At 27.9% G+C, this 22494-nt stretch overlaps 2 protein-coding genes and 1 long non-coding RNA gene across 3 annotated transcripts; all 3 read left to right on the forward strand.

The window, feature by feature from the left end:
• Positions 1-1446: 1446 nt before the first annotated feature.
• Positions 1447-3754, forward strand: LOC112691919 (trimethylguanosine synthase-like). Its single transcript, XM_025566367.1, has 8 exons — positions 1447-1555; positions 1650-2065; positions 2502-2583; positions 2660-2794; positions 2914-3170; positions 3231-3328; positions 3445-3511; positions 3605-3754. Exons 1-6 carry the CDS (start codon positions 1471-1473, stop codon positions 3303-3305), a joined length of 1050 nt encoding a protein of 349 aa, XP_025422152.1. The 5' UTR covers positions 1447-1470; the 3' UTR covers positions 3306-3328; positions 3445-3511; positions 3605-3754.
• Positions 3755-4527: 773 nt separating this feature from the next.
• On the forward strand, positions 4528-5851 carry LOC112691888. The gene is made up of 5 exons (XR_003149361.1): positions 4528-4612; positions 4682-4830; positions 5120-5269; positions 5552-5708; positions 5773-5851. It is a non-coding gene; the product is annotated as an uncharacterized LOC112691888 (long non-coding RNA).
• A 4568-nt stretch (positions 5852-10419) lies between these two features.
• Positions 10420-20869, forward strand: LOC112691887 (acetyl-coenzyme A transporter 1-like). Its single transcript, XM_025566321.1, has 10 exons — positions 10420-11039; positions 11909-12119; positions 12240-12366; positions 12649-12808; positions 12918-13072; positions 16095-16285; positions 16849-17033; positions 18859-18985; positions 19201-19416; positions 20535-20869. Exons 2-10 carry the CDS (start codon positions 11916-11918, stop codon positions 20805-20807), a joined length of 1638 nt encoding a protein of 545 aa, XP_025422106.1. The 5' UTR covers positions 10420-11039; positions 11909-11915; the 3' UTR covers positions 20808-20869.
• The last annotated feature ends 1625 nt before the right edge of the window (positions 20870-22494 follow it).

Here is a 22494-nt window from a genome sequence, read left to right on the forward strand (position 1 = left end):
TTGTAAATGGATAGCTCGCATTTTTAAAACCATCGACGTTAGTAGTAGTGTTGGGAAAAATCCGGATTTACCGAAGTTCGAAAATCCGGATTCATGAAATTCGAAATCCGTAATCCGGATTCGGATAAAAATTCGGATTTCGGAATTCAAATTCGGATTTTAACCGAAATCCGAATTTCGGATTTTGAAACATTAAATTAATATTTTTTTATGGATTCCTTATATTAAAGCCTTGATAAATACAGATTTTTTTTTTTTGTAAAAAATTAATATATTTATAGGAAAACTTTTAAAGCAAAAATATAACAATAACAATCATCAATATTGCAATAACGTGTAGATATTACAACCTTAACTCAGTTTATACATGAAATTAGTAACAACATTTATAAGTAGCAGAATAATTTATCCAAAAATACACAATAAATAATACCTAAATAGGGTTAGGTTAGATTACAAATATAATAATTTATATTTGTAACGAACGATGAATGTTTTTTATTTAAAATAGAAAATGTTCATTTTTTTATATTAGAATTTATAACGACAAATTTTTATTTTCTGCTTTAGAATACAGAAATCTACAATGTGAAACCCAAATATTCGGATTTTCAAATCCGAAAATTCGAAATTTGGATTTGAAAATCCGAAATCTGGATTTTACAGCTTAAAATCCGAAATCCGAAATCCGGATTTTTCGGATTTTCGGAGAATCCGGATTTATTTCACACCACTAGTTTGTAGTAGTACAAACATTTATACATTTTATTTTAGTTTTATGATTTTCTACCGAAACAAATATCTGAATAATAATACATTACTTTATTTAATCTTAATCGTTTTCTAGAAAAGGTTAAATTAATTAAAATCCACATGGTGCACACGGGCCTGAACAATTTAACCTGGTATCCTTAAAGGGTAAAACATTTTTAGGAAGAACTAAATGGCGAAGTTTTATAGGTACACTCAGTCCGAAAGAATAACATTTTATTTATTATTATTTAACTGATAAATTTGATATCAAGTTCCGTATTTGTTCTGCACTGGCCATTTACGATATGGATTACGTAACCTACTTTAAACGTTACCCGGCAAATATATTGCAACTTAATTATAATTGTTGAATAAATGATTTCGATAACATTTCGACTTTGCCTTTCGTAACAGCACAACGATTTCTTGTCTTGATTTTGCGTCAAGGTATCTCAAATGTGAACTTATCAATAACATCATCAACTCATTTCAACAAAATGGGATTGACTATCAGGTAAACGGATCTATACAACAGTATCGTAACACGTCGTACGGTACGACAATAACGCGCCGCGAACGGATAACAACGACGTTTCTGCTTCGTCGAAAAGTGTTCGCGCCCGACGTTCGATCAATGAGCCTCCGTGCTTAAGATGCATAATATTTATGTGTTTTTTCAGTTCCGATCGCCGTAGTGCTCCTGCTCAGGAAATAGACATGGACGACGAGCGATTGCAATTGATTGCGTTTTGTTTCACCTGCGGATGGCCACGGTTCCTGGTCTGGTTGACAAACGACCAAGGTACGTACGGTTGTGGTTCTATTTGCGCTACGACAACTTTCGATCTCCGTTCACGTTTTCTTAACGTATCTCGCTCGTGTTTTTCCCGCTTTAGCTCGTCGAGGTTTCGCGCATCACGGTTGCTGCGCCGGACCGGAAAAACCGCGAAACGGCCCAATGGTTTACGATGACGTCGGTGGTCGAACGGGTCCCAGACCCGCAGCCTTTACGGATTGCGGTTCGCAAACGGACCCCGTCTCCGTCACCGTTCCAGTGGCCAACCGCGACTTTGGGTGTGGCAACTCCTGCGTAACGTTCGTTGACGTGTGCACGCAAATTTACCCGTCCGCCAGGGAAGTCGCGTCCGACGTCAACGAATCTAACGAGGAGACGCATTCCGCATCGTTTTGCGAAACGGTTGACTCGGTGACGAGTGACCGCGTGATGGTAGAACAAGTCAGTCCGTTCGATGACGACGAAGACGAAATCGTCCCCTACGTTCTACCTAAAATGGATGAAAATCGCGCAAAAGTGAGTGCAAAACTACATTACCATTAATTATTTACGGTCATGTTCGATGCGAACCTGCCCCCTTTCGGATTCTGCATATTTTCACGTACGCGATACGACTCGATTTTAGTGCGCAGTGTAGTTACAGATAATTAATATTTACGCTTCTCATTTGTCGGGACCTAAGTTTGTTTCCCACAATCGTACACATAAATATTTGAGTGGAATTGAAAAAAAAAACGTTATCATTTCAATACCTTGTAAACTTGAGGGCAGTAAAAAAATTTGCCGCTGACCGTTTGCAACAGTCGATCACAGTAAAACGGTCGCTAATGGTGTAACACCAAACGAACAAGTACATATAAAACGATACTAATCAACAGGATATTATCTAATATATACATAATTATCTGCATGAACTATCCAATGTTTACTAATTACGACGTATTATGCCCAGGAATTGAACGTCACCTACAAACTGTGGGAAAATCGGTTTTCACAATTTTCAAAATTCAACGACGGCATCATGGCAGACCCATGTATGTTAGACAGACGGACGTCTTTAATTATAGTATCGACTCCATTTGTGTTTTCATCATTTTACAATTTTTACAGCGACCCTTTACTCCGGGCCTCCAGAAGTTTTGGCAAAACTGATGGCTTCCCGGTGTAAGTCGCTGGGTACTGTGATAGACCCGTTTTGCGGTTCCGGTGCGATCGCGATCCAACTGGCCATGGTCTGCCACAAAGGTATATTGCTGACAATATGAAAATACAATTATCGTCATATTATTTAACACGTTAATTGTGTATTAAATCGTAATGTATACTAACATTGGACTCGTAACGGTTCGCGTTTTTTTGTGCAGTCATTGCGATGGACAGTGACCCGGTCAAAATCGCGTTCGCCCGAAACAATGCTCGTGTGTACGGGGTCGAAGAGCGAATCGTCTTCCTGGTGGGTGACTTCTTTGTCGATGCCCATTCGCTGCAGAGGGCAGACGGCATCGTCATGTCACCACCAGTGAACATGACTAAAGAAGAAATGGCAAAGTTAACCAAATTGGCAAATAGGGTAGCGCCGAAAGTTTTAATGAGGTTAACGAAGGACCATGAATTGTCAGATGTAAGTCCACAGATCGTGTTATGAGATCATTAATACCCGTATAATGTTTTTTTTTTACAGCTGTACCAATTGGGGAATAAAATATTTAATAAAATTAATACAGAAAAAATATGTATTGACAGGGAGCCAAATTAATTTTGGCTTTCCTAGGTCCTGGAGTACGTATTTTTTTATATTATTAAACGTTTACAATAATTAGGCATAACTATAATCATTGGTCCATTATCAAATTCACACTTGCAAGTTAATTGTGTATGTTAATAATGTGTTTTAGATGAATACAAATAATTATAACAGAAACTTAGACAGGATACAAAAGAAAGTGCTTTTGTTTTCTGATGGTAAGTTGTAAAAAGTGTACGATGTATATGGATAAAATAGTGTTTTTTGGAAGATTTTTATACCAATGATAACATTATTTTTAATTTACATAGGAGTAGCTGTTAATCGTCGTGTGCATTGGATAAGAGGAAATAATTTTTTTGCATACGACGATTACCTCAAAAACGTTGAAGGATTCCTGAAGAGCCAAAATCTCAACTGACAGACGATTCCTCAACACAACCGGAAGAATATAATGCAATTGATATCTGATAGTAAATACTATTTATAAATTATAATCAATTATAAATTGTATAGATAAGGATATATTTCAGATAAGGAACATTTTAAATGTTCACGAATCATTTATAAAAACTAATACATTATAAGTAGTCTTAATTTCATGAAAAAAACGTTTTAAAGATATAAAAGTATTAAATAGATAATCGTTTAACATTTTTATATTTATACATGAAATATACAATGAATAATTTTTGTAAGAGCATCGTTCGGTAGTTTTATAAGTACCCGATATGAGCTTATAATCAAAATAATGACTTAAAATAATTTACCAAAAAATAAAAATATTATTTAGGAAAATTGTATAAATATATTATATAGGTGTAATAATAGAAATCTAACTATTTTTTAAAAAAATAACGGATACCTCCAAGTACTTCATTTTGTGTCTTATTTTATTTAGCTCTGAGTTCTAAAGGGATAATTTTATCAACCCCGCTGTCCCTTAAAATAGAGCAGTTTCAATAAGTGAAGTATGAATATTTTTAAGATTATTATGTTTTAATTTTTTCAATGACCCGTTTATTTGAATATAAATATTAAATTTTCAACGAACACCCGTACCGATGAACAATTAGATACCACAATAAGAAATCAATAAAATCATTATTGTTAAATCCAACTGACAAATAAATTATATTTTATTTCAGATACGCATACCATGTAATATATTTTGAATTAGAATTTTTTATTTATTCTACATCCATTGGGAAATTAAAAACATTGTTAGGTTGATAACGGATGTGTTAAAATAAAATGGAAATCTACAAGTTAACTGTTTGTGTAAAATATTACAAATGACTGGTTCGAAATTATCAAAAGTAACATTTTAAATATTATTAATGAAACATTTTAATAGCTCTCCTAATAACGTGATTTATTATTTCTAGTCGTATTTCTAGTCTAATATAGCATGGTCAAAGCTTTTACGCATCTATTAATACTAGAACCTGATTCGTTTAGAGAAAGTTATGTCAACAACGTTAAGACCGTTAAAATACATGATATGACATTTACTTCGACAAATGGATTCATGCAGGTAACTATATAATATTATTCTAAACCGAGTTTCAAATATTGCACAGACTTTTATCGATTATTCAAAATCAATGCGAGTTGATTTAAGGTATTGAGGTATAAAACGATTGAACAACTGAAATCGATGAAGCTGAGCCATCGGCTTAAATATTAATATAATTTAAGTAGTATTGATGTTTGTGAATTCGTTGAACAGAAAATTAGAGTAGTGATTTTAATATCTTTGGAAAATTGGAGTTTGCGACAACAACAGGTTGTGAGTTAGGATGAATTGATTTTGTTGGTTTTAGTTTCAGATCCAGATCAGTCGATTACGAAGGGATCTCGTTTTAAATATAGACAAAAATCACTTACCATTCAACTAATGACTAAATTAATTCAAAGTGATTGTTATGATTTACTATATGATTTCGTAGAAGAAACGGTTTTGATGCAGCAATGTAATTATACTATTAACAATATTATACATATAATATATACTCTTATCTTATATGGAGGATGTCGATCGACAACACACTTGATCAAAATATTTTAACTTATAATTTCAAAATATTTAATCGCGATAGAATTATAAATGTTATTTAATTTTATCATATACAGCTAATTAATAAGATAATTAAATAATTAATTAAGAAGTAGTAAACGAATTTGTTTTCTCTAATTTTGTTTCACATTTTAAATTCCAACATACAATAAATCTAATTTAATCTTAATATTTACAGGATAATATTCAACAGTTATCCCTTATGTCTATTGAAAAACGATCAAACTAATTTTGTTTTATCGATAATTCGTACAGCATTGTTCGAAAACATTCAAATCAGATAAAACGCTTCTTTTGAAAGCAAACCACTTGTCAAAGATAATGGTGTTTTTAGGGTAAATATTAATATTTTTGAATTCATAATATAAAATAAAATTAATCTGTTTTAATAATTTATAGATTCGATAAAATACATCATGATGAATAAGTAAACGCCAGCTCACCGAACACGAAAAACATAATCAACGATATTGAAGATGACTTTAAATATCATAAAAATGTTTAATTTCTTACACTTTTTTTTTCTATATTTATTTCATTACTTTTATAACAATTTACGCTTTGTTTACATAATAGTGTAATTTATTTTTTCTTGTAATATATAATACTATTGTATATTTCTATTTTTTTGGTTCCTTATTTATATCATCGCATACATGATAAAATGCTTAATTAATAATGTAACATATTTAAGATTAAGAAAAACTGATATGAAAAAAAATGTACATATTAACATATAAAATAAAATAACTAAAATTGGTATAATTTTTTTTACATGGAAGAAAATTTGCATAATATTCAAGACAAAGTGCAACTAAATAAGTTCCTAAATCTTTGTTTTCAATTGAATATAAATATATTTCAAAAATATAAATATTTATTAGATGCAATTAAAATACAGTGGATCCTGCCTAATGTAGACACCGGTTAATGTGAGAAACAGGATTCTCATAATGCTTCTATGATATAAAAACAGTATCTTAAAAGTTAAACAAATGAAAGTTTCGTTATATTATCAATTTTAAATACACTGAAATGCATTAATAGAATTATATTTAAATGTGATCGAAGATTATTAAACAATGACTAGATTGACAACGTTTTTACATTACACTTTTTTTTTAACTGACGTATAATTATATATAATATATTATATATGGATATTGATAAAATTGTGTTTTTTGGAATATCTTGATACCAAAGATAACATTATTTTTAATTTACTGTGTATCTATTAATCGTAGTGTGCATTAGATAATCTCTTCGCGTACGATGATTACATTAAAAACGTCCAAGAATATCTGAAGAGCTACAATATTAACTAAGAGATGGGACAAACATAATTTTACTGCCTTAATCTGTTTGTAAATTTGTACATTGGTTTTAAGTTCAACTATCGACTTAAAATTAATATTGAAAAGTATATCAAGAAATGCGTATAATTCCGTTAAAAAAAAAAAAAAGAATATCGCAGACTCTTGTTATTATAAATTCCAAAATCGAAGACATAAACTGTTTCTGGTGTGTTCCGCCATTATATTTTGGACCGGAAAATAAGTTCGTTATATATTCCCTTATTACTATAATTAAATAATTTATACCACCCTCATTTAATTGTTTTGTTGTGTTTATGGACATTATCTAAAAACACATTAAACATTTTTACAATATGAACTGTATACTGTCCATTATCTTATGCAGTGGCGTAGCTACACAGGAAAGGGCCCGGTGCGTATGGTTCCCAAACTGATATTATACTTACATGAAAATCAAGATATACACATTATATTGTTTTTTTTTTTTTATATGAATATTTATTTATTATGAAATGATGAATAAAATGAATTGCCAGATAATTAACAGATGTGCAGAGTAAAAAGAAAATGCCGTTTATTAGGAAGTATCTATTTAAAAAAAAAAAACAAATATTGCGTGTATTATTATTATTATTCTGCTTCAATACTGATTGTTACTGGAACCACCACGTACGATTAGGAAAGTTAAATATCATCAACATTGTTAATTATTTTAGGGAAGTATAGTTTCAGAAATGTTCAAGGTGCCCCCTGTGCTCCGAGACCCCAGGGCACTGCCCCGCTTCGCCCTATGATAGCTACGCCACTGATCTTATGCAGATCCTACAATTTTTGCAGAATGTATGTGTTCTTTTGTAGTTTAAATTATTTTAATGGATTCAGTTAGTACCACACATAGATAATATTATCTTATTATCTATGGTGCCACAGCTTGAATTTCAAGTCGAGTGATAGTTGAAGAAATAAATAAAGGGGGGGGGGAGAGGTCGAGACCCGACACTCCTCAAAAATAAACCACTGTGTTATTGTAATTTATGTAAGAAGTGTTTGTTTTTTGCTGTTCTAGTAGAGTAAATTCTTAATTTTAACCATAATTTCTAACACTATTTATGAGTATCAATCCCAAAGTTGTTCAGTTTCATCACTAATTATTATTTACGTATTTAAAAATAAAATTACGTCACCCAAGTTAACAATAAAAATATGCATATATAAAAATGCAGATATGTATAAAAACTTATTTTAACACATCTTACATAAGAAATAAAAAGAAACATTTCATGACATGAAACATAAACATAATGGTTGATATTTTAACAGTTTCGAAAGCTGTTGTATTATAGTTATGGAATTGAACCTGTAGCTACTATTCTGGGTCAACTACTTAATACATTATATAAAAAATAGAAAACATGGGTCAAACTCATTAATTAATTTTAAATTAGATATTTGTATCTATTGAAAAATAATAGCACAATCACTGGTAATACTGTTATATCATAAATTTTCTTATTTATATTCTTATGGCTTCTTAATTAAATTACCTTGAAATAAATATTTCATCATCACCATGATGTTTCTAATGCAGATGTTTCAAGGTTTTTTCGATATACTTAAATAATATTTGTTCGAATAGAAGATTTATCAAAACGTTATTATTATCAATACAAGTCCTGAGAACAATGCTTGAAAACATTTAAACGATCAAGTTAAGTTTAAAAGCTTAGTTCAAAAAGCGAAAAGTATTAATAATCAAGCTTTACAAAATATTACTGCATGCCTTAAAGTTTTTGACTTTCTATTAATCAAATATTTAAATAATGAATATTGTTTCCGATGACAAATATTAAATAAACTAGAAATGTTTCACAATCATATGGACAACAATACTTTTTTTAAACTTTTATTTTATTCCATAATTTATGTTTATAATAAATATTTGTACCTACTAAGAAATTATTCACACTGCTTAATAATTTAAATAAAAAAACCACCGAGTGTTTAATCTTAAAATTTGTTTATTTCATTGTTATTTTTCTAGATTCTGAGTAATACGAGGTTTAACCATGCGCATATTTTTTTTAAAAATGTTTTGTGAGTACACAATTTCGACCATGAATAATTTTTCCAATCATCAACAAATAAGAAGTAATAGAGAAGTAAGTAGTATTGAAAAATGAAGTAATCGATAATATAATAAAAAAAATACCTATATTTAATCCATTTCAAAATTCAATGCCTAAAATAAATGTTGGTATTTACTAGTTTTGCGGTATATAGTAAAATGACGATAATGTACGATACTTAAAATTAAGAAAATGAACTAGAAAAATTAGGTTGAATAGTGTTAACAGAGTTTTGATTAACATACTTAGATCAAGTGTTATAGACCTCGTTTCATCAACATATATTATCTGAATTAAGAGAAAGTGATACTCAAAAGTGCTCCGACATAGTTTCGACCTACAAACTGACGCATACATACGAGTATGTGCCGAATGATCGTAATCATTTCCATTGAGATATAAATTAATTTATTTATTAACTTATTTCAATATTAACATTTAACTTATGACTAACAACTGAACATTTTATAAATGTTTATGTATAACTCATACACGTGAAATGGTTTAAACCCCAATGGACTCTGTGGCAAGATTTTTCTAGGATTCCATGCTATTAAAATTTCCATACATAAAAAATAAAAATCGAAAGCTTTGTATTTTTATTTCGTAAAAATAATCCCAAAATATCTGAAATAGATCAAATTAAATAAATTTGTTTTCGACATTTTAATACAATATTTTAATCTTAATAATATTTTTTAAGTTTTATGTGTTTTTATTAAAAAAAATGTATGGTTGGCGTGGGGTTTACCTCCATCTGCGATTAACCAGCTGTGTAATCGCGCTGTTATCATCACGCGTAAATGTTCGTCATTCCGTGTTTTCAATTTCAATCGGTCATGCTGTATGTGAATGTCTTATAGGTTATGATCTGGGTGCCACAAGTTTTCTTAGGTTTCTTTTTTTTCAGTTTTGATGAGCAGTGGCGTGTTTACAATGTTCTTAAGAAGTGGCCGCTCCATAAATGATTTGAGGATGGGTGGTTAATAATTAGGTGGTCACTATTTTGCTTATACTAAGAATAAAATTGTTATTTTGTAATCGTCAGACATAAATAGACTACATAATATCTAATGTTAATAGGTGATTTATTATTGATAATGTTATTTATGTATTACCAAAAAAAAGTGGACATCAAATAAATATTATGGGAATGAAGGAGTTAGACTTTGAGTCTATAAGAGTAAATATTTTTTTGCGTGATCCCCAGTGATATTATTACAGTCGATTTTTTAACAATTTTTTCGTTTATCAAAATAATTCATAACATAGGAATACTATGTAGAAGCTCTTGAAATATTGGATGTTTGATCGGAAGTCGATTTGTCTATAATTGCATATTTTTAATAAATACACCATCAATATAATATATTATATCATATTACATAATATTATAATGTATATTTTAATCAACAAATTTTTGTTATTTTATGCCAAGCTGTGTAAATATCAGCTCGGGCAGGTTTAGGCTGTAAAATGTTGCGGTGTGGTACAGTTGCGTGTTAGGTAAACCTTTGCATCGTTATTTATTTTCTAAATGCTAATAAATGCTAAAAAAAAAGTTATTCGACATATAACGGAAAATAAATTATTTCATTCATTTCGGTTATCTATTGTCGTCTAGTGTAGTTTAACGTGCATGGAAAATATTTCAAAACCGTAACTGTTTTGACATTGTCTAGGCTGTGTTTACTGTAATCGGTTTTAAATTATTCAAGCGTGCAGTGCTCCTCGTGATTATCTACAATTAATTTTTGTCCTCGTTGGGAATGTGAATTGTCAAGTCCTTACTCTACGCTCTACAGTGTTTTTATATTGAGATATTATAACGATGTCTTTTGATACAAAAATAATACATAAATTATATGGTTTTCCCCCACGCATTCAACAGCGTGTCCTTGATGCGAATATAATAATACAAAAAAAATAATGTCAAATAATTTTCAATGAAATAAATTCACCCGACTATTATTTAGTCGTAACACTTTCATTATACATGCTCAGCATTCAGTAGTATTTTCCTTATTAAATTAAATGCTTCCTGGCTATGACGAAGTATTATTCAAATAATATTTTCCTATGCAATAATATTCAATAAACTAATGTGTTGCACATTTCGATTTTATCAAAATTTTATATTATACCATGTTTTGACCCAAGCATAATATGTTGACCGTTAATCAATTATTTTTAGCTTGATATCCGTTGGCTGTAATTCAAAATAGTAAGTGTTTAAATATTTTTTTTCATAGTTATTAATGCTAATTATGTACGTAAATACATTTAAATTTATTAATTTAGTTTAATATTAAGATGATTATCACTTAAATATTTGATATTTAATTGGAATACGTATACAATGTTATTATATCAATTTTATACGTCTATACAAAAAATGGGCGACTGTAAATCCACCAGTTTTTTTTTCTTACTTGTACTGGGTATATGTAAACTCCGCCAGTTTTTTTGTTTTGCCTGCGAATTCTTTTATAGTCATCTAAGAAATTCATTTTATAAAAGTCAACCGAATGTTCATATTTTTAGTAAAGTTCTTACCGAATTTCAAACCCATACTTATATAAAACTAAATGGCATATCTCAAGTAAATAAGCTAAAAAATTCGAAATAAAAAATAAATTACAGGATGCTATAAATAGGTACACTAATGGAGTAATACAAGACTTAGAATATTTACAAATTGTATCATATCATTTTAGTTTATATACATGACTTATCTCTATATTTCTGGATTAAACTATATAAGTATAACGATTATTTATTATATATATTTTTTTTACTGTGAATAAAATATTTAATGTCGACGATTTTTAATTATTACTATGAAAAATATGATTTAATATTATTAGGTATAACGATTATTTATTATGATTTTTTTACTATGATTTAAATATTTAATGTGAACGATATTATATTATATTATAATTTTTTTTAATAATTTATCATATTAATTTAATACTACTACTTGATTTTCTTCACTGGCGGAGTTTACATAAACCAAATTTTACCTGTTTTTTTTCTCTGGTGGAGTTTACATGCACCCAGAAAAAATACCTATTCATTTGTTTACGACAGACTTAAGATGACAGCACCGAAAAATGTAAATGCACTACAAAAATCAGAAACGAATAAAGATCCAATTTTGATTAAGCCAGATTTAAAAGGAGATTGGTTAAATTTCTTTTTACTTATATTACTTTACACGATGCAAGGCATGCCCTTAGGCTTATCGTCAGCTGTACCGATACTTTTGCAAAGTAACAAAAATGTAACATACAGAGATCAGGTAAATATATTCGACTGTCACGTTTCGCTATTGTTGATTTTTATTATTATCAAATGGTAACGTTCACATTTTAAATGTACATAATTTAATAAGTTCATACAATTTTCTATTGTTTTACAGGCTTTATTCAGTTTAGTAGGTTGGCCGTTTAGTTTGAAAATCTTATGGGCTCCTTTGGTAGACGCGCTCTATATACAAAAAATCGGGAGGCGAAAATCTTGGCTTATACCAGTCCAATTCTTAATGGGTACGTATATAAAATAATAATAACCATCAATATAGTAATTGCCTGTGGTGAATGTTTAGAATAAAACTTATGTCCGCGAGTTTGTCAGTACTATAAGCATTGTATTGAAATACATTACGAATGTAAATGGCTCGATAAGTATCTAATACAACAGTATAAGTTTTATCTTAAACGGTTAGCTTAAGAATGAATTTGCTTCGCAAAAACGCGAAGTAAATTCAAATAAATAAAAATGTGATTTATTTTATGTTTTTACTAAATCATCGTACTTTCACTGAACAGGGGCATGTTTTCTCTATATGTCTAAAAATATCGACGATTGGCTGCCCGAAACGGGGAAGCCGAATATTGTGAAACTAGTGTACGTATTTTTTATTGCCAAAATACTGGCTGCCACACAAGACATAGCTGTCGACGGTTGGGCACTGACTATGCTGAAAAAGTTGGTGTTGTTTGATTTGATTCGATTACAAATAATGAGCCAATGTGGTCATTCTGTACGCGTATTATCTTAATGATTATGTAATGAATAATATTCCGATTTTGTACAGGAATAACGTTGGCTATGCGTCCACATGCCAATCGTCGGGTCAAACGATAGGTATAATGATAAGTTCTGTGATGTCCGTGCTTTTTACTTCAGAAAATTTTAGCAATAAATACCTACGTTTAACACCTTCTACTGGAGGAATAGTAAGCATGAGAAGTGAGTAGAATAATTTTTATATACTCGTATATCTTTACTGTATTTGATAAAAATCATATTTGTTTTCAATGTATGTATACAACATAGGCGTAGCGAGATTTCGTGTTCGGGGTATACAAGAAAGCTATAGCTATATATGTAAAAAGTAGACTTACAAAAAGAAATAGCTACCTCCAAAAATAATAGAATATAATTTGCAGTTGCATACCCTGTGGTCCCCTGGCAAAGACCGTACCTGGGAAAGGGGTCCAGGATGTCTGGACCTCCTCTCCTGAAATTTCTTTAATATTTTAAGAATGTTTTTAATACTTATTTATTATTAATACTAACATAAATATTTTCTGTCAAAAATGACTTAAACTCCAATTAATCATTGACAGCTTTTAATTTTAATCCTAATATCATATGAAAATATGATATTAATTTTAATAAAAGAAGATTAAATCTTTTTTTGTCTTATTTTTAACCAAATATCAAAAGTTAAAATCTAAATTCAATAAAATTACAATACACATGTTTTAGACCCCTCTCGAAAAAAATTTCCAGATACGGCCTTTCCCCTGGCTACCCCTATAGTATACAATGTATACATATATGTATGTTTGCTTTGATTAGCTGATCGAATCGAAATAGAGAGCATTCGAATGATTAAATAGATTTATTTGATGAATTAGTTCACGAATATCACTAGAAAATAAATATATAGCTTATTTTTCTTTCGACATAATTAATAGTTATGGTAATTATTGCACTTATAGTGTGCATTCTTAAGACTCATTATAAATGTTGTCTGCTTTCGTCCTTCAGTAATTATTCTATGATAAGTACCAAATAATTCAAAATAAGTTAAAAATCTTATTCATTATATATTTTCCAATACTGTCATTGCTAATAAGTTTGTATCGTAACTATATGTCTATAATAATAAAAATACCTTATAAAAAGTTACACCAATATAATTTATTTAATATAACAGATGAAAACTATTTTAAATATTAATTTATAAATATAATTGATTAATTGTTATTTAATTAAAAAGTTATAATATTAAACAAAATTAGTGAATAATTGTATTTATCAGGGCTTAAAACCGTTTCTAATAAAGTTGGTAATCGGCTCCGGTAGGAGCCGAAAATTTTTTAAAACTGGTTTACGGTTATTTTTTAATTTTGATATTGTGGTAATCAGTAACCGTTAATCTTTAAGATTATTTTAAAAACTATAATAACTGTTAATTGTTTAAAAGCCGATGATAAGGGTTTTTGGTATTCGGTTACCGGTTAAAACCGGTTTTTAAAAAGCATATTTTTCAATTTTTTAATCATATTTTTAAAATCGTTTATTTAGGCGATTCGTGGGTTGATAATATAACTCTTATTATTACAAAATAAAAAACTTAATATGCTTTAATTTGATCGATTTCATTCAATTTCAATATTTATTTTTTCAAACTGCTTTAAAGTTTAAAACATTTTATGATCAAGATAATGATAATCAAAAACTAAATTGCATAAACAATTTTTATTGTTATAATTTTATAATTTATAACAGTAAAAAACCGAAATTAAATATAATAATTTTCTAAGATGACACTAAGGTTGATACATTGCCACAGAACTTTTTGATTATATTGTATATAATACAGAACCCCAAAAAATGGATGAGCAGATATTAAAACAACAATATTAAAATATCATAAATACTTAATGGACTAAGCCTCTGTTCCACAGACTATTACGTAATAGGAATTAGCACACCACGACGACGACGTTTATGACGGTATTTATAATGTATAGTTATACCTATATTTATATATATGATATTCACAACAGATAAGCAATACTCGACGGTCATTAATTGCTATTTGGGACTAATTAATTATAAAAAATATTTAAAAATAGCTAGAAAATTAAATTCTATAAACTATAATAGTATAATGTAATCATCACATAATTCAAGTATTAATACCGCGAAAAAACCGTTAATTATTTTGGTCGGAAATAGGTTTTGGTTATAAAACCAAATTGATGTTAATACTTAGATATTTACCTTGATTACCGATAACCAATAACTGCTTCCAGCATTCCAAAACTAAAAGAGGTTTTCGGTTCTTAAATTTACGGTTTTTTACAGGATTTCGTTACAAACCGGTTACCGGTTTTAAGCCCTGGTATTTATTATAATTAAAATAAAAATCACTGATTAATTATTAATTATTAAATTATTTATAAGATATAAAAAATATTATATTAGAACCCCACTGTATTTTGACCATGATTCGTGGGGACATAGCCCCGGCCTAAATACATGCTACTAGTTACGAAACTGTAAATAATAATTAATGTAGTATCTTTATGAAATAATAACAATTTTGTTCATTCATGCAAATCATTCATCGTTCCCACAACTCAGTATTCAAAGTAACAGATTTTGCTATTCCTAAAATATCGATCTTTTCAAGTTTTCTAGTAGTTTGTTGACACTAAGAAAAAATATATACATATTGCATACAATAATGTTCCAAAAAAAATATGCGGGTTTGTGATTATGTACTAAAAACAATTAACAAATAGAATCCAATATTTTTTGACAGTTGATTAAAAAAAAAAAAAAGGTTATACGAAATACATGTAGTGAACATTAAAATAGGGAAAAGTAGTTAAAATATAATCTTCAAATTGCAAAATATTTATAATATAAAAAATTTGAAATGAGTGTAAATATTTTTTTTATTTAAATTATCTACATTATTATTTAATTTAACTACGGTTATATGTTTTAATAATATGCAAATATTTAAAATATCCACACTTTAATAATAAATAATAAATTTATAATCGAATGTTCTAATATATATATATATATATATATATATATATATTATTCTATTGTAATTTATGTTAATATGAGTTAAATTTTAATAGCATAATCAAAATTAAATACAAAATAATCAATTAAAAAAATTATTATAATATCATTATAATAATTGTCAATACAATTGTACAAATTTCATTTTGAACAGGCTTATTTTTCGTTTGGGGTATTCTTTTTATGTTGATAACAACATTAATTGCTTTATTCAAAAAAGAAAAAGATAATAGATTAGAAGATGATCACGTAAAGCTCAACATTTTTCATAACTATTTACTATTATGGGACATTTTGAAGCTGCCTAGTGTCCGAATAATGGCATTAATTCTATTAACAGCAAAGGTAAATAATCAATAAATAATAAATAATTTATAATTTAAAAATAAATTTAAATGTCTTTTCATATTCCATCATAAATAAGTATACGTATCATAGGCGTAGATACTTTGGATGACTTGCATAATCAGGACTACATTATGCTCTCGAATCATTAGAATTGAATTCATTATACAGTATAAACAAAACTTATGTTAATGTTATACCCCTTCCAATATATTTTATCATGCTATGATCTATACCTATGATAATTGTACTTCATAAACACTATTTTAATCGTTTAATGTTAACATAGATAAATTACAAAAATTAGTCGATAAGCCTTAATAAATTTAATTTAGTACTTCGAAAAATAGATTTTTCAAAGTTGTATCTACTCCATAATAGGTATGCAAATTTATATTTATACATTAATAATGATGATTATTGTTTCGATTATTGAATTATTTGGAATTTTAGTATAATTATCATAAAACATTATATTTTATAAAATCGTCAAACTAATTTAGTTATAACTTTTTTAATTATAATATTATACGATTTTTGATAAATAAAAATGTTTATTTAAGATTGGATTTGCTGCAACCGACAGTGTATCGATTTTAAAACTCATTGACGCAGGTGTGTCTAAAGACAGCATAATGGTAATACACACAGCCATGTTTGCTATAAAAATTATTTTACCACTTGTTGTAGCGAAATACACTTCAGGTCCAAAACCATTGAGTATATACCTAAATGCGACTCCCATCAGGTAGATAAATTTAAATTCAAATATAGAACAAAAATATTTTATCATACCTACGCAAAAAAATAAGTCTTTTGTCATCTATATAATATTATACTTGATTAATTATATATTATACTTGATTAATATTATACATTCAGTTTACAAACTAAAAATTCACTTTTATTTGAACGGATAAACTTTTAAACGGTGAAGTTCTCATCTTTCATATTTATTGCTTCATTTACTTATTTTTGAAACGAATAAAAATGTCTCTACAAATTTTACTCAATCCGTAACTTTTCTTTGAATCGATGTAAGTTGCGGGTTATTAAACAAACAAATCGTGAATTCTTGGTACAATATATTCTTCTTGAACCTTGAATTTTTTGACCTCATGTACTTCTTTTTGTTTCTTATGAGATTCGATACAGCAAAAATCTACTGTACTTTTATTTAATTTTCGTTTGATCTATATAAGCTATACACTCTTGAATAAAGACCAAAATATGAGGAACTATATATTGTTTATCCTTAACGTAAGTCAAAATCCTTATTAGTTTCTATTTATTCTGATTTGTTTGGTTAAAATAATCACTTTGAATTTTAACACGTTCACGGCCAACCCATAATTTGGAAAGTTGTATTTAAAAACTACAACACAAAATTCATGAAATTCCATAGATTGTATATAATTCTAAAGATATTATATAATTCCATAGATATTATATAATCCCATAGATTTTAAATAATCCATAGATTGTATATAATTTCAAAGATAATACATAATTTCATAGATATTATATAATCGATAGATTGTATATAATTTCAAAAATAATACAAAATTCCATAAGTAATTTATAATCCATAGAATATAATATAATACAATTTATGGATTATATTATATCTATGGTATTATATACAACCTATGGAACTATATACATTCTATGGATTATATAATATCTATGGAATTTTATACAATCTATGGAATTATATACATTCTATAGAGTTTTGTGTTGTCTTTGAAATTATATACAATCTATGGATTATATTATATCTATGGAATTATATGCAATCTATGGATTATATAATATCTATGGGATTATGTATTATCTTTGGAAATATAAACAATATATGAAATTATATACCAAGTAAATACACCTAACATCAACTAAAGTAACATTTCTTTTAAAATCTAAATGTAGCATACTTGTTTTTTACTTGTTGTACAAATAATTAACATTCCATAAACATATGTTCATAGTGTAAGAAATAACTTTAATATACCAACGTAATAATTTATTTGGAGTCTGGTAGTATCTTATCATCTGGTCTGCTCGGTCTATACCTGACATATTATTATTATAGTCAAAAACTACGGAGGGCTTGAATTTACTCCATCCAATTACAAATTGTCAAAAATCAAACTGTAAACATATGCAAGAATCATACAGTGTCACTCTTAAAAAACAAAAATAGTATACCTACAACAAACATTTCTAATATCGCTACTATCTAGCTGTTTGATTTTAAAACCAAGTACACCAATCGATACACAGAAAACTGTTTAAAAATACCATGTTATCGTAATATTTATTGGAATAAATCAGAGTCAAATATTTATGTATACAAATGAATGGACACCATGTCAACTATACTTGACATGGATTTATCTAAAGAGAACCCTATATCAACTATAGTTGACATGTGGCCGTGAACACGTTAAATTTATTGGTTTATCACTCTGTTTTTTTTTTAATTTTTAGTTTTTAATTTTAATAAATACTTCAAATATTTCCCATTTTTGCTCTTTATCTTTATGGTATTAATTATTATTCATTACGTATTTTAGATTACTTTGGAACGTGACGTTTGTTATTTTAATATATTATACACCAACATTGATAAAACGCCATGGAGTTATAGATGTTCCAATTTATTACTATATAATTTTAGTATTTATACTAGCAATACATGACGTAAGTTGATAACATTTTTGGATAAAATTGAAGAAAAATATGATTTTATGGATTCAAAATTTAATAGTATAGTAGTTTATGTTGTTATTTTTTTAAATATTGATAACGATTATTAATTATTTAATGATATAATATAGATAAAAATAGATAATATTACAGATTTTATTAATAAACATTTTTATTTCAATTGACATGTTATAAATAACGGTTTATAGATTTTATCTAACATTATGGCTGTAGCTACATCAGCATTTTTCTCCCGGATTTGTGATTATCGTTTTGGTGGCACCTACATGACATTATTGAATACTTTAACCAACATAGGAGGAGCATGGTCATTTTCAGTTGCAATTGCAATGATTGATTTATTAACATTCAAGGAGTGTTCACTTGATTCCAAGAATAATTGTTCAACATCAAATCTTCAAAACGTAAGACTGATAAATAATATTAAATTATATTTATTGGTGTTATGAAAAAAAAGTTATAAATTATAATACTCTATATGCATTGTACCAATGATTTTATGATAATATAGTATATTATAAAATCAGTTATTGTATCCAATATAGAACAATTTACTATACTATACTCGTTTCCGCAAAAGTGTAACGCTACAGAATGATATCATGTGAATAGTGTATATTGTTATTGTTTTATGATTATCGGTAAATATTATATTATGGTTTGTGTTGCTTCCCCAGTGACGACTCATTATCGTTCCAATTAAAACTAAAATTATATTAAATTAACAAAAAAACGAGCGTGACCGACGAGGAGGACACTGCTGATTTGTTGTTGTAGGGCTATGTGCGGGAAAGCATCTTATTTTTCTCGAGAGAATATATTTTTTAAAAATGTAAATGTTAATTAATTGGGGTAGGCGGAGCCGGTCCCCAAGTTGTTTTTGGCCTTACGGGGTTTGTAACGTGTTTTGTTATTTAGATATGCGAGCCCGAACTTATTATTATTATTTCTATTATTGTTCTTTTATAAACAAAATCCTATAGTGGTCCAACCTGATGGTCTTGCCATGTAGGTTGGCGATCCTCCGGAAAAGGGGAAGTCATGTAAGGTTTTAACGATTCGGGACCTTACAAAAGAAAACCGAAATCGGTCATTGTTGGGCATAGCCCACCACATTTTTGTAAAGTGTCATATGGGTTGAGCCGCCGACACAAACCGTTGAACGATGATTATGTGAAAAGGACCAATTTACTTGCGTGAAGTGGTACCTTTTTCTCGTGGAAACGGGTATATATTATAATCAATTACGATAAAATATAATTTAATTGAAAAATTAAAATTATCACCCTCAAATATTTTGAATTTAGTATTAAATTATATTTACTTTTTTGCTGAAGCTAGTGAATATATATTTTGATATTAAAATTAAAATGTTCTCATTCGGTTGTATTTTTCGTGCTTTAAGCAGAAAAAAAAAATCTATCCAAGGATTGAGTCTTTTTTACAAAGATTGATCTTATTTAAGTTTTAATAATTTTTTTTAAAGTATAAATGTTATTTAATACATTTTTTTTTTCATTAGACGTGTACAGCTAATGGAGGTGATTGTAATGTATTAATGAATGGCTATTATATAGAAGTTGCACTGTGTACCATTATTGGAATCCTCTGGTACAATATTTTTAGAGGTGTGCTTCAAAATCTTCAAACAAAAGATTATACTCATTGGCTTGTCAACATTAAGAAACCAGTTAAAAAAAAACGACAAAAATATTTATTCAATTTCTGTAAATTAATAGTAAATTTAATTGATTTTTACATTAATTGTGCTATTATGTTGTATGATAATATATAGTATTATTAGTTACTACAATTTAATAATCGCAATTCAAACATATCTGTGTAATTAAAATTATTATTGTCGAATTTAAGTTTGATATTTATTTGTTTATGTTTTTGTTACGTATTCTTAAATATATAACTATTTATTTTTTAAATGTTTTATTATTATTAATACCTAAATTAAGTGCATAATAGCCTTAACAGGTTTAACAACTGTCACTATCTTATCTTGGTTCGTCCTTGAGCCATTAGCAGATTATGAAAAATCAATAAAAAGAAGAAAAAACCAGAAAATAAATTGGAACTAAAAAAAAAAAAAAAAAACGAAATATTAAAATGAATTAATAGCACAAGCAAATTAATTATAAATAATAAAGGTATTATACTTGTATATTTGTATCCTCCCTACAAAATTCTGGTAAAAAATGTATATTATTTTTAAAAATATTCGCCTTTATTGCCAACACGAAAGCGGAATTCCTCTTAAATGGCGCGATATTTGTAGTACCTACTATGTTATCTCGTCAACGGACGAAGGAGATTCTTTTAAATTAATTTTATTCAAATAACTATTTATAGTAATAAATATATGTCTTGATAATTGTTGTATAATATGGTACATCCGACACCGTTGCTCGTCAGTACATCGGTTGGTCAATCGTCGAATGTAGCGCGTGTTCCGTTTCAGACGTGGTTATTGCTTGATTTATGGTAATAATTGTGCATCACTAATTTCTAAATATGCAAATGAACAAACATTAAAAAGCACTCATTCCTCTTATTTGACACAAAAAAAAATAAAGGTTGAAACTCCATGGTCGGGTGAGACTCGATGGTTGGATGAGATACAGAAACGGGTGAATTATGATTGATATTTCTGTATTTGTATTTCAACTTGAAATTAATCAAATATTAATCTCGAAAAATGTATTCCGAGTAAGAGGTCGACTATGTCAGTTTATATTTATATAAATATAATCGATATAGAATCGTTTAATGTTTTTTTTTTGTTTTCTGTAAGAAAAAAAGAAATTTAGATAGGTAAGTATTAAAATGTTATAAAACCATAACCTTTTAGAATTAAAAAAAATCAAAAATTTCAAGTGATAATAACTACCACAAATTTCTTTAAAATATTTCAAAGATTATGAAATAACTTTAAAATACTAATAAAAGTACTTAATTAATGTTTGGAATCGCTGTATTTAATATTTAAAGATAAACAACAAAATAACTAATATTATATAATCAAAATTCATTAATCAAAATACTCGATTTCGTTAAAATTTCATTTCAAACGTATATAAAACATTTTTTATTTTTGGCTACAAAGAAAATCTTATAAAAATTTTGTTCATTTTATACCTAATGACACTGTTTTATTTAGTTTTTTTTTTAACAATACAATTGTACGTGAATATTTTTAATTTATCTTAATTTCTTTTTCTTTTTTTATCTTTACCTCGCATGTAATAATTAATCATTATAAAATAAAATAAAAATTTTAAACGTGAAAAAATTTAAAAATACGCTTAATAAATAACACTAAACATATTTTAATAATTGGTGCCTCCTCCCCATGATGAAATTTCTAGCTACACTCTTGTATACGGAACACGATGCTCGAGCGAAACTATTGCGTTAAAATTGAAAATTGTCTATTCAATTAAAAAATAATCTATCAAATTAAAAAAGTGACT

Source organism: Sipha flava, unplaced genomic scaffold, assembly GCF_003268045.1.
Source record: "Sipha flava isolate LNK unplaced genomic scaffold, YSA_version1 67_pilon_pilon, whole genome shotgun sequence".
In the NCBI taxonomy this organism is placed as follows: Eukaryota; Metazoa; Arthropoda; class Insecta; order Hemiptera; family Aphididae; genus Sipha; species Sipha flava.